Source organism: Tupaia chinensis, unplaced genomic scaffold (genome assembly GCF_000334495.1).
Source record: "Tupaia chinensis unplaced genomic scaffold, TupChi_1.0 Scaffold000527_1, whole genome shotgun sequence".
In the NCBI taxonomy this organism is placed as follows: Eukaryota; Metazoa; Chordata; class Mammalia; order Scandentia; family Tupaiidae; genus Tupaia; species Tupaia belangeri.
This window is the reverse complement of record NW_006160040.1, coordinates 1,773,748-1,786,821: the sequence shown is the minus strand read 5'-3', so window position 1 is coordinate 1,786,821 and position 13,074 is coordinate 1,773,748. Positions and strand designations below refer to the sequence as shown.

Here is a 13,074-nt window from a genome sequence, read left to right as displayed (position 1 = left end):
GAATTCCTTTGCTATTTGTTCATTCTTTACTCTGTCCTTCCATTCATCACATTTGTACTTTTGTGTGTGTGTGTGTGTGTGTGTGTGTGTGTGTGTTTTTTTTTGGGGGGGGGAGGTTTTTGCTATAGGGCATGTGTGCTTGCCAGAAAGACAGAGAGTGACAGAGAGATAGAAAGTGAGAAATCACCCCCCTGGGGGGATGGCCACACCGCAGTCCCTTCTCCTCTGTTCTCCTCTCAGGATCTTGGGCACACATGGACATGCGCCCGGTGTGAGTTTAAACCACCGGGTCCAGAACTGGAACCGCGGTCGACTACATGGGAGTTCAGCGACATAGCCATTACACTAACTGCTGATCCCGTACTTTTGTGTTTAATGTCTGTCTTCTCTAGCCTATACGCTCAATGAAAGGAATGACTCTGTCTCATTTAGTGCTGTCACTTCATTGCCTAGTAGATGCCTTACACATTGGGGTGGAACAGAATTCTAATATGTTTTACTTCCCTTTTTGATTGAAGTAGAAAAAATTCTAGTATATTTTACTTCTATTTTTGTTCTAGATAAGTAAACCTCTAATTTTATAATTGAGAATTGTGAGATAGAATAGGACTTGGCATAAAGAAATCATCTTGTGGATATCTTTTTCAGAAACTTATGCATTCCTTGCTACAGTGTAAGTAAGTGTCCCTTATAAGTGGTGTAAAAAAGTCCCAAGTCAGTTGTCTAAGACTCCTAGAGTACTCTATACCAATGCTAAGTGAGGAATAAGAGAATGATCAGTTTTGCATTTTACCTGATAATATCCCTATACAGAATTAATCCTTTCCATATTTATTTTTTCTTTTCTGTTTATTTAATTCTTTCTTTTTAAAATTTGTTACAGGGCATGTGTACTTGCCAGAGAGAAAAAGGGGAGGGGGGGAAAGAAAGTGAGAAAGCAACTTCTGAGTAGGATGGCCATGCCACGTCCCCTTCTCTGTGAATTTTGGGTATGCATGCACACTTGCCCAGTGTGTTTTTTGAGCTTTTGGATCTGGGACAGAAATTGCAGTCAGCCGTGTGGGATCCAGCCACTTTAACCACCATGTTGCCAGCTGGCCCTGGCTTAATCCTTGTCATACTGAAAGAACACTGATGACATTATGCTAAGTAGGTTAGGGAAAACTCAAAAAGACACGTATTATGTGGTTCTGCTTACAAGGGGGTATCTGGAATAGTCAAATTCATAGAGATAGAAAGTAAAATGATGGTTACCGGGAGCTGGGGGATGGAGAGATGGGGAGCTATTGAGTCATGAGTTCACAGATTCCATTGGGATGATGAAGTTCGGAAATGGATAGCTGTGATGGTTGCACAACAGTGCAGATATACTTAACAAGGCTGCTCGACAGGAAGGAAGAAACGAAAGTAAGCCAGTGGGGTGCACCTAAGAAGAACAGTGAGCACTATGGTCCAGGGTAAACGGCAGGATAGTCTCTCTGTTATTTCCTTTTCATTTTTAACTCCTTAAATATTTCCTAGATAAATTGTGCCTATGTGTACTCTAATATAGTCGTTCTTAAATCTTGGAGTTATTTCTTAGTTTTACAATGGATATTCTTCTTATAGATCATAGGCCACTTGGAAATAGAAGATTGTAACTACGTTTCAGTGTGAATTCTGCCTTAAGAATTATTTTTTAGTTATTGTTTTTGGCTCTTTGCCCCACTTAACATTTGGGCTTCTGATTTATTCATCAAATATTTATTGTACGCCTTTATAAAGCAGGCACTATTTTGGGTAGTGGGAATGTAGCACTGAACAAAACAGACGAATCCCTGTCTTAATGGAGGTTGCATTCTAATATTCTTTACTCCTTATTGTAAAGAAGTTTTCAGTCTATAAAAAATCCTTTGTGGATTCTTTAGCAACTTTGAGTGAACTGTAGGCATGTAGTACAACACTCTCCAAAATCAGAAGCTGATACTCATACTAATAAACGTGATATATTTTCCTTCTTACTATCCCCCCCAGGTTTAATACTTCTACAGAGCAGGTTACTGTGTAATGCCTAATAACATTTAAAATTGAAGTTCTGGATTTATTAAAGTGGACCTTACTAGACTAATTGATTATAATTATTTTTTGTTTTCTTCCTTTTTTTTTTTTAGTTTTTTGTCATATGCATTTGCCAGAGAGACAGAGAAAGGAAAAGTGAGAAATCACGCCCCCTCCCCTCCCACCCCAGGAGGTTGGCCCATGTCACAGTCCCTTCTTTTTCATTTTCTTTTGAGATTTTGGACATGCATGCACACATGCCTGGCTTGATTTTTTTTTTAAGTATTTATTTAATTTTATTTATTCATTCATTTATTTTAATTTGACCAGAGAGAGAGAGAGGGAAAGTGAGGAAGCAAGCCGCCAGGTTTTGGGACTCAAACCATGGTCAGCCGTGTGGGAGTGTCCAGTGCCTTAACAACCACGCCACCTGCTGGTCCCCAGCCTGGCTTGATTTTTTAAGCCACCAACTCTGAGGTGGTCGGCCATGAATGAATTTAGCATCTTTACTACCACACCGCCTGTTGGTTCTTCCTTTCTCCCTCCCTCCCTCCCTTTCTGTCTCTCTCTCTCTTTCTTTCTTTCTTTTAATATTTGCCAGAGAGCATATGCACTCCCCAGAGAGAGACAGAGAGCACCTTCCCTATAGGGAATGGCTATGCTGCAATCTCCTCTCTTTAATTTCTCCTTTCAGGATTTTGGACTGGCACACATGCATATGGGCCTGGTGAGTTTTTGAAGTTTCTGGGTTTAACTTTCGCTGGTCTAGAACTAGCGGGACTTGAACTGTGTGGTCGGCCATGTAGTATCCTACTGCCTTAGCCACTGTACCACTTGCTGACTCGATTACAATGATTTTTTTTTTAAATGGCTGTTATATCATGCTGTTTTGATTAGGAGACTTCCAGGTTTCCTCTGTTGATTTGGTCACTTCTGAGGCTCCAACAAATCTTTTCCCTATTTAGTAACATGATTTTGGCGAGTCATTTAAGCTACATGTAAAACAGAAGTAATACTTCCTGTAAAACAGTGCTTTTTCTTTGAAAGAATTGGTATGTTTCTGTACTAAAAACATTTATTTCTTTATAAAAGAAGAGCATATATATTATTTAATCACTAATAACTATCCAACAGATGGTTTGTAAAGTGTGGTAGCTTCTGTTCCACACTGGAGCATGCCAGCTACCTCTCTTCCTCCCCCGCTGGACCCTACAGGTCCTAGGACCTGCCACGTTCCTCTACCTAGTTGAGGCCTCTTATCTTGGACTTCAGTGATTAAGTAGCAGTTCCAACCACCATGTTTCTCTTTGTGTGTGTTCACTAGCTGAGTAGTTCAACTTGATTCCCTGAGCAAAAGACATTTCTTGAATAAGCAGCATGAAAAATGATGTAGTTAGCCTCATAAAAGCAGAGCTGAAAGAGGGTAATGAAGCAATTTTACTAGCAAAATAGGTAGAAACGTAGGAAACCAAGAAATGGCCTCCTACAACAAAGGAGGGAAAACTTGAAATTTTGCTAATCTCATCCCTTTATTGACTTGAGATTTCTTCATATAAATCCTAACCAATTTTCTAAAACTGTCATGTTTTCTTTCTGGTGTCTTTCCTGGGGGAAAACCACTGACCTCTTTCTTACTGTTCTAGTTGAGGCTTTGCCTAGGGCACTGTTCTCTCCTCAACTGCAGAACATGATGGACCAGTAGAGAATTCCAGATCGAGGGACCAGCAGTTGGCATAATGGCTATGTTGCTGCACTCCCATGTAGTCAATCGCTGTTCAAGTCCCAGACCCAGTGGCTTAAAGTCACGCTGGGCGCACCCAAGATCCCGAGAGGAGAATGGAGGTGAAGGGATTGTGGTGTGGTCATCTCCCTGGGGGGGTGATTTCTTGCTTTCTGTCTCTCTCTCTCTGTCTTTCTGGTGAGTGCACGCACCCTATGGCAAAAACTTTGCCAAAAAAAAAAAAAAAAAGAAGAGAGAATTCCAGGTTGATAAATCAAGGTATGCAGTAGGACCAAGTTGATTATCTTTTCAGGATAGTTTAACTGAAGTGAATCATTTCAGTTTTAACTTAAATTTGATAATAATGTAAATAGTCTAATAACTAATTTTGTTGCATTTTTATTGTAAAGTGTTTCAGAAAGATTGTAGATAACTTTGTGTTGATTAGTCTAGGAATTTATGCTGCAAGCCATACTTTAAGTAATGTCCCCATAAGAAATAGCAGTAAACATCCTAAACATTAGTCTTTGATATTCTCAAAAACCTATTTAGTGAATCAAAAATCTATTTAGTGTATTTTTTTGGAAAAAATAACTAGTAAATAAATATGGTTTTACGAATTTTCATTTCAGTTGCTTTTGCCAAGAGTAAGTTATTTGACGTTGGTAACTGACAAAGTGAAAAAGCACTCTTTGCCAAAAAAAAAAAAAAAAGAAGAGAGAATTCCAGGTTGATAAATCAAGGTATGCAGTAGGACCAAGTTGATTATCTTTTCAGGATAGTTTAACTGAAGTGAATCATTTCAGTTTTAACTTAAATTTGATAATAATGTAAATAGTCTAATAACTAATTTTGTTGCATTTTTATTGTAAAGTGTTTCAGAAAGATTGTAGATAACTTTGTGTTGATTAGTCTAGGAATTTATGCTGCAAGCCATACTTTAAGTAATGTCCCCATAAGAAATAGCAGTAAACATCCTAAACATTAGTCTTTGATATTCTCAAAAACCTATTTAGTGAATCAAAAATCTATTTAGTGTATTTTTTTGGAAAAAATAACTAGTAAATAAATATGGTTTTACGAATTTTCATTTCAGTTGCTTTTGCCAAGAGTAAGTTATTTGACGTTGGTAACTGACAAAGTGAAAAAGCACTTTCAGAAGGTTATGAGACAAGAAGACATTAGTGAGATATGGTTTGAATATGAAGGCACACCACTGAAATGGTGAGTGAATTTTTCTGCATTATTAAGCATTAAGTATATGCTAGCTTTAAGAAGATATAGTACCCTGAAGCAATTGTAAAAGAGTTCCATAAAGAAATAAATCACTGATCTGGCTCATATAATAAGTAAAGCTTAAACTATTCTTAAAATATTTTATTAAAATATTTTTACTTCCATTCGGATGCATGGATAACAGATAAATATATTTTCAGCAATAGATTTTTATGTTATACTAATATACTTGGTTATTATTTTTTTCTTTTTTGCCAATGTATTTAAAACTCCTTCGTGAAGAAGTCATCTCTGTAACCCTATTCAATTTTACTTCTGTCTTCCAAATATTTATAATAGACCTTGGTGGCATGGTGGTTTAATATTTAATTAAATATTAATATTTATAAAAGGCCTTAAGTCTACCCGGTAGTGCTGGACTCCCACATGGCCAACCGTGGTTCAAGTCCTGGACCTGGTGGCTTGAAAATCACGTTGGGCATGTGTACATGCATGCCCAAAATCCCAGGAAGGGACCAGAGGAGAAGGAATTGCAATGTGACCATCCCCTCTCAGGGGGTGATTTCTCACTTTACTTCTCACTGTCTCTCTCCATCAAGCACACACACCCTGTAGCAAAAACCTTAAAAAAAAACTACACATATCTATATAAAAACTTATATGCATACATATAGGTGTATAAACTATATATAGTTTATATGCACATATGTATATACATACATATGTATATATAGATACATAGGTACATAAAGATATATATAAAACACTTTAATATACCCATAATTACCTATAGTAACATTTTTCAAATCAATTGCATTTAGTTGAACACTGTGCTATAAGCTCATCTTGTCTAAGCTTGAAGTGTATTGATTTTCTTTTTTATATGAAAAATGATTCTGATATGTCTTTTTTTTTTTTTTTTGAGAGGTTTTGCTATAGAGTGTGTGTGCTCACCAGACAGACAGAGATACAGAAAGTGAGAAATCAGTCCCCCAGGGGAGGTGGCCATGCTGCAGTCCCTTCTCCATTCTCCTCTTGGGATCTTGGGCACGCATGTACACGCGCCTGGCATGAGTTTTAAGCCACTGGGTCCGGGACTCGAACCGCCATTGACTACATGGGAGTTCAGCGACATAGCCAATACGCTAACTGCTGGTCCCCTGATATGTCATTTTGAGTAAGAGTATTGAAGGACTAGCCCCAGAGTGCAGTGGTTAAGTCCTCTACATAGGAAGTTGGATCCCATGTGATTGACTGGAGTTAGATTCCTGGCCTTGGCTACTTGGAAAACACACTGGGTATATGTGCATGCAAGCCCCAAATCCTGATAGAGTGGAAAAATGGAGGAAGAAGGATTGTGTATGACTACACCCCGTTGTGGAGTATGCTGCCTCTCTTTCTCTGATGAGTGCACATCCTCTGTGGCAATTAAGGGTATCAAATACAAATCCAAAATCTGGTTTCATCCATGTACTGATTATATATTTGTGTGTGTATGTCCTGTTTTCAGAAGTTTTGTTCATTGTACTTCAAAAAATATTTAGTGAAATTGGAGAAATTACAGAGGAGAGTATAAAAAAATATTTCAAGGTATACTGGGAGGTAGGTGTTGAAATGCTACCTTTTGGATATAACTAAATGAAAAAGGTATAGACCAAGACAAGATTTAAATAAAATAATAAAAATTTAGCTAAATTAAAATGGACTTGCTCTCTGAATCTTGGATTATTAGAGCAAGAGTTTTCTTTTCTTTTCTTTTCTTTCTTTCTTTTTTTTTTTTTAAGAGGTATTTTTGCTATAGGGCAAGTGCACTTGCCAGAGATACAGAAAACGAGAAATGATGTATGATGTAACCATTATGCCATCTGCTGGTTCCAAAAGCAAGATTTTTCTAGAGACCAAGGATTCATAAAGGAGGCTAGTTTGGTGTTTAATACGTGCTGCTGATGTTAATCCAATGACTACTTGTTAGCAAGGAGTGGACTTTTGGAACTCAAAATGCATTGTTAAAATCCCAAGAGTGAATAGATTTTTATAATATTTTAGAAATACAGAAAGTGATGTTGTGTAGATCCAGTCTATAATCTTTCCAAGTGGTTCTGGGAAGGGATATCAAGGTTCACTTGCTCTGGCGTATTCTCCCTTTTATTTGTGGTAGAATGTGTGTGTACACACGTGAGTGCACATTGTAGAATATTTACCTGCAGCCCTGGCCTCTACCCACAAGTGATAGTAGCACTCCCTCCAGTTGTGATGATCAAAAATGTTACCAAATACCCTTCCTTGGGCTAAAACTGCCTCCAGTTGAGAAACTATGGGAAATTTAGGAAACCTCGATTTAGCTTGTAAAGTTTATGATTGCTTAATCTTCATCTTTCAGTTACTATTTTATTCTGTTTTGTGTTGTGGTTATTTTTTAATTTGACATGGTTTTTATTTATATTCTAGATTTGATATCAGTGAATAATGTTTAGAACCCTTTCTCCCGGTTCCCACAGAACAGTGATAGAGTTAAGTGGCACGCAGCGATGTTTCGGTCAATGATAGACTGCATGTGTAGCAGTGGTCCCAACTCATTATAGACCACATAGCTTAGGTGTGTAGTACACTGTAGGGATCTAGGTTTGTGTAAGTGCACTGTGTGATGTGTGCACAATAATGAACTCACCTAGCGACTCATTTCTTAGAACGTGTTCCTCCTGTTGTTAGCAATGCATGGCTGTATGCCATGTTGCTACTTTTTCAGTATTCATCTTTTCTGAAAATTTTTATTAACAAAATTCTTTTCCCTTTTAGAACTTATGTGAAAGCAATTGTATTTAAGTATCTTCATTAGTTTTGGGGGTGTTAACTTTTTAATGTGCAATAGAACTTTCATAGTTACTTCATGCTGCAAGTTCCTTATGTAATGACTTTCAACACATTTTTTCCTTTTGTATCTTTCTGTCCTATTTATATATAAAATATATATTTATTTATTTATAAGTAAATAAATAATGTTACTTCTGGAGGCATAAATGTAATCCAGGGCCTCTGCTCTACATTTTGTTTTTGTTTTAAGTTCCCAGAGGGTGCCTATGTTTGTCAGAGAAAGAGGAAGCTAGAGAAAGAAACATATCACCCTCCAGTGGAGTGTGACTATACTGCAATTCTTTTTCTTCACTTCTTTCCCCTATCAGGATTTTCGATGGTTGGTCCTGAGCTAAGTCTTGATCTTTCTCTCTTTGCTTATAACAGTAACAAATTTCTCCTATTAAAAAAAAAATATTATTGGGACCAGCAGTTGGCATAATGGCTATGTGGCTGGACTCCCACGTAGTCAACCCTGGTTCAAGTCGTGGACCTGGTGGCTTAAGCTCACGCCGGGCACATGTGTGTGTGTGCTCAAGATCCCAAGAGAAGAATGGAGGAGAAGGGATTGTGGTGTGATCATCCCCTCGGGGGGTGATTTCTTGCTTTCTGTCTCTGACTCTCTCTTTCGGGCGAGCGCCTTATAGCAAAAACCTCTCCAAAAAAAAAAATTATCTTCTTGGAAGTAGACTATCAATATAATAAGCTACTTGGAATATAAGCAGTGGACTTCATTGTATAAAATAATTCTATTAATTTCCTTCAGTGTTCAGTGAGGGGACTAGTCACCGTGGAAGCTTTGTAGGACTTGGATTTTTAGATTATATCAGTGTCCTTAAGAGTAGACAACCATTATTGAGTATGATGATAGCATCTTTCTTATGCTCGATTCTTTGGAATTTTAAATAAATTCAAGCAGGATAGGAAATTAAATACCAGTTTTGATAATTTATAAAAGAATGAAGAAAGAGCATAAATTAATAATCCCTTGTCCTTGTTTATGTCCCTAATTTGATAACTTAAGCTTGTCTTTTCATACAAGGGGACTTCAAGAAATTCATGGAAAAGTAAATTTAAAGTTTTAATTTACTTTGGTGCAAGAAAAAATTTGAAATCTGTGCATATTTTTTCCATAATACTAATTTTCCATGAACTTTATGAAGATCCCCTCCTAAAGTGACTTCTCCATTATTATTTTTTTTTTTAAAGAGATTTTTTGCTGTAGGTCACATGTGCTTGCTGGAGAGACAAAGAAAGATAAACAGAAAGCGAGAAATCACCCCTGGGGGGGGGGTGGCCATGCTGCATTCCTTTCCTCCATTCCTCTCTTGGGATCTTTGGCATGCATGCTCACACAGCGTGCGTGAGTTTTAAATTGCCAGGTCCAGGACTTGAACCATGGTCAGTTATGTGGCAGTCCAGTGACATAACCATTACACCATCTGCTGGTCCCCTGTGACTTCTCATTTATTTATTTAAATTTTATTTTATTTATTATTACCATAATCTTTTTTATATTACATTGAATTACATATGTCTTTACAGTATATTATGTTTCTTTTTCCAGCATGATTACCATGCATATCAGTCAAGACAAAAACATTACTATCCACATCATCACCATCAAATAACTTTTCATTTTTTTCAGATTATTATTATTTATTCTCATTATTTTTTTAAACATTCAATCACTATATATCATTTTAAGGGAAAAACTGAAGTCTTAGACAAATCATAACTTTTATCCTACTCATGTGGTAAAATGCAATTTTGCCTTCCTCTAGGGAGGATATAGATTAAGATTATTCGGGCTGTGTTTAAATAAATGCTTGGCTTAAAGATGTTTTGAAAATAGTATATAAAGCCAATTTAGCAGTAATAGACAATAGCTGAAAGGAGTATCCTTAAGGCAGGTGGTGGTTTTCATTTCCTGCTAATTCTTCCTTACTATGCTTTGTTCTTTCCTTGTCTAACAGCATCTATGTGAGAAGGGAAAAATGACCCAAGATTTAATTTATGTGGAAAAAAACTAATTTTTTTATTTATTTAGTTTTTTGCAGTATAGTTTGATGAGGTATTTTTGTTTGTTTGTTTTTGCCATAGAGTGTGTGTTATTCCCAGAGAGAGACAGAGACAGTGAGGGAAAGTGAGATGTCTGGGGTGATGGCCATGTTGCAGTCCCTTTTATTCTATTCTCTTGGGATTTGGGGCATGCATGTACACACCCCTGGCATGATTTTCAAGCTGTTGCAGTCAGCTCTGTGGGAATCCACCGCCTTAACCACCACATCACCTGCTGGCCCATAGTTTGGTGAGTTTTTTTAGCAGTTGCATAGTTAAAACTATAGGCTATTTATTTATTTATTTTAAAGGTTTTTGCCATAGGGTATGTGTGCTTGTTGGAGAGGAGGAAGACAGGAGAGGAGAGAGACAGAGATAGACAATGAGAGGGAAAGTGAGAAATCACTGCCCAGGGGGGATGGTCACACCGCAATCCCTGCTCCTTCATTCTCCTCCTGGGATTTTGGGCACTCACACACATACACCTGGCATGATTTTCAAGCTGCCAGGTCTGAGACTGCCAGCCATGTTGGTATTCAGTGCTGTAACCACCTCTTGGCCCCTGTAAGCTATTTCTTTCTTTTTTTTAAAATTTTTTATTATATTTCTTTTATACATTCAATCACATTATTTAGTTTACAAAGTGAATATTTGAACATGTGAACATTTCTCCCTAGTCCAGTTTATAAAACTATAAAATTATCTTCAACAGATAATACCACATTTCTTTGTCCCATTAATGCTTTGCCTCTCTATTTTTCTTCTAAATATCCTTCCTCAGACTCTACTCTTTCACACACACTGTATCTGGTATTCACATCCATTTTCTGTGTTTCTATATCCTTTAGCCAATCTATTTCTTTTTGTCAAAATTCTCTTGTGCCCCTTTATAGTCAGTCCCCTCAACCTTCCCCCAGCTCTTGACATTTATTGATTTTATTCATCTCTCAGTAGTCTTACCTTTTCTAGAATGCAATTTGAATAGAATCATGTAATATATAATGTTTTGTCTGGCTTCTTTTACCTTGAGTAATGCTTTTGAGATTCCTTATTGTTACATATGTAAATGGTTTTCTTCTTTTTGTTTTTAAGAGAGGTTTTTTGTTACAGGGTGTGCACACTTGCCGGAGAGACAGAAAGCGAGAGGTCACTTCCCGGGAGGGGATGGCCACACTGTAATCCCTTCTCTTCCAGTGTCCTCTCAGGATCTTGGGAAGGCATGCCCACATGCCTGTCATGAGTTTTAAGCTGCCAGGTCTGGGACTCAGAACTGCTGTTGGCTTTGTGGGAGTCCAGTGACATAACCATTACACCATCTGCTGGTCCCAAGTTTTCTTCTTTTTTATTGCTGAATAGTATTTCATTGTGTGGTTGTACCACAAATTGTTTAACTGTTTGTCAGTTGATGAACATTAAATCATTTTCATTTTGGGTCTGTTATGAAAAAAGCTGCTGCAAACATTCATGTCCTGGTCTTTGTGTGGCTATCTGTGTCAGAACACATGTACTTTAAAAGAGAAAAAAATCAATGTTGATCCTTGTACTCTCATTGTTAGAATGTAGAAAGGTGATTATTTTTGTGTTTTGCAATCTTGATTAATTTACTTACTAATCCTTGAAACTATTTTGTCTATCTCTTGGAACTTTCTATGTAGCCAATCATGTCATCTCTAAATAGAAAAATTTGTGTTTTTCTTTTAGAATGTGTATTTCTTTTTCTTGTTTTACTAGAGTGACTAGAACTTCTAGTACTATGTTGAGTAGGGCGGACATCCTGCATTTTCAATTTTAGGGGAAGTGTATTTGTCTTGCTAATTTCTTGTGTTGTAAGTTGATGAGAGAGATTGTACTTTTCCATTTTGTACTGTCTTTGATTTAGGATTAGAGTAGTACTAGCTTTATGGAATGATTTAGTGGCTGGCCCCATAGCACAGCTGTTAAGTCCTGTATGAAGCAAGCTGGATCCCACATGGCTGACCACAGTTTGAATCCCAGTCCCATGGCCTGAAAACATGCCCAGCACATATGTGTGTATGTCTAAAATCCCAACTAGGTGGATAAATAGAGGAAAGAGATGGTGGTATGATCATCTTCCCAAAAGGGGGTGCCTTCTCTCTCTCTCTGTCTCTCTCTGGGTCTGTCTCTTTGGTGATTGTACATACCCTCTGGCGATCTAAAAATAAAAGAATTTTAGAAATGTTCACTCCTCTTGTGTAAAATTATTTCAGTTTCAGGCCAGCAGGTGGCGTGATGGTTAAGGTGCTAGACTCCCATGTGGCTGACTGGTTCGAGTCCTGGACCTGGTGGTTTACTTTCTCACTTTCCCTTTCTCTTTCTCTCTCTCTGGTCAAATTAAATAATAATACATAAAATTAAATAATTTAAAAAATAATTTCAATTCTTTTTTTTTTTTTTTTTTTGAGTACATTTTCCAGAATGGGCACATGTGCTTACCAGAGAAAGCAAGGGAAAATGAGAAAGCACTTCCCACGAGGCATAGTCATGCTGTAATCCTGTCTCCATTTATCCTTCCTTTCAGTATTTTGGGTGCATACACACACGCCCAGTGTATTTAACCTTGGGCAAGACATTATTACTACTATTTTAATTTGCTAGAGAGCATGTACACTCTTTGAAAGAGAGAGAAAGAGAGAGAACGTGAGATCGCACCCCGTTCATGGTACATGGTCACCTGCAGTTTTCACCATTTTTCCTTCCTCTCAGGACCTTGGGCATACATGCACACCTGCCCACTGCGTCCAGGACTCAAATAGTGTGGTCGGCCGTGTGGGATCTTGCTGTGTTAGTCTCCAGGCCATGGACTGGCTCCAGATACGGTTTTCTGTGCCCAGTGGTTAACCTCTGAACTACGGCTGCCCCATTTGACTTTTCTTGTACTTAGTTTTCTAATCTACAATATGTGAATAATAAGTAGTACCTTGTACTTTCGTCAGTTTCTTTCAAGGATTGAGTTAATGCATGTAAAATCCTTGGACTAGTGCCTGGCACAGAGTAAGCTCTCAGTGTGGTCCCTAGTACTCATAGACATTGTCATAGTTCTCCTTGTCCACATTCATTGTTACTACAGCTGTTCAACATTTATGTGGGATACTTGAGTAGGGCTTTTTGTAATTTAAGCAACAGCATACAAAAGGTTCTAGGTAAATGTA

The 13,074-nt window shown here is 37.6% G+C and overlaps 1 protein-coding gene across 6 annotated transcripts in view; it reads left to right on the top strand.

The window, feature by feature from the left end:
* The window catches only part of ATG5 (autophagy related 5), a 195,388-nt gene that overhangs the window by 16,255 nt on the left and 166,059 nt on the right, over positions 1–13,074 (top strand). For 4 of the 6 annotated variants that reach the window (XM_027775111.1, XM_027775109.1, XM_006156950.3 and 1 more), the window contains exon 3: positions 4,854–4,981. The exons of 1 other annotated variant lie outside the window; for it this stretch is intronic. In XM_027775111.1, the coding sequence (XP_027630912.1) occupies positions 4,854–4,981 (128 nt within the window). Of the gene's footprint in view, positions 1–4,853; positions 4,982–13,074 lie in introns of those variants that run through there. One more of the 6 variants, XM_014591049.2, reaches the window with a different exon arrangement.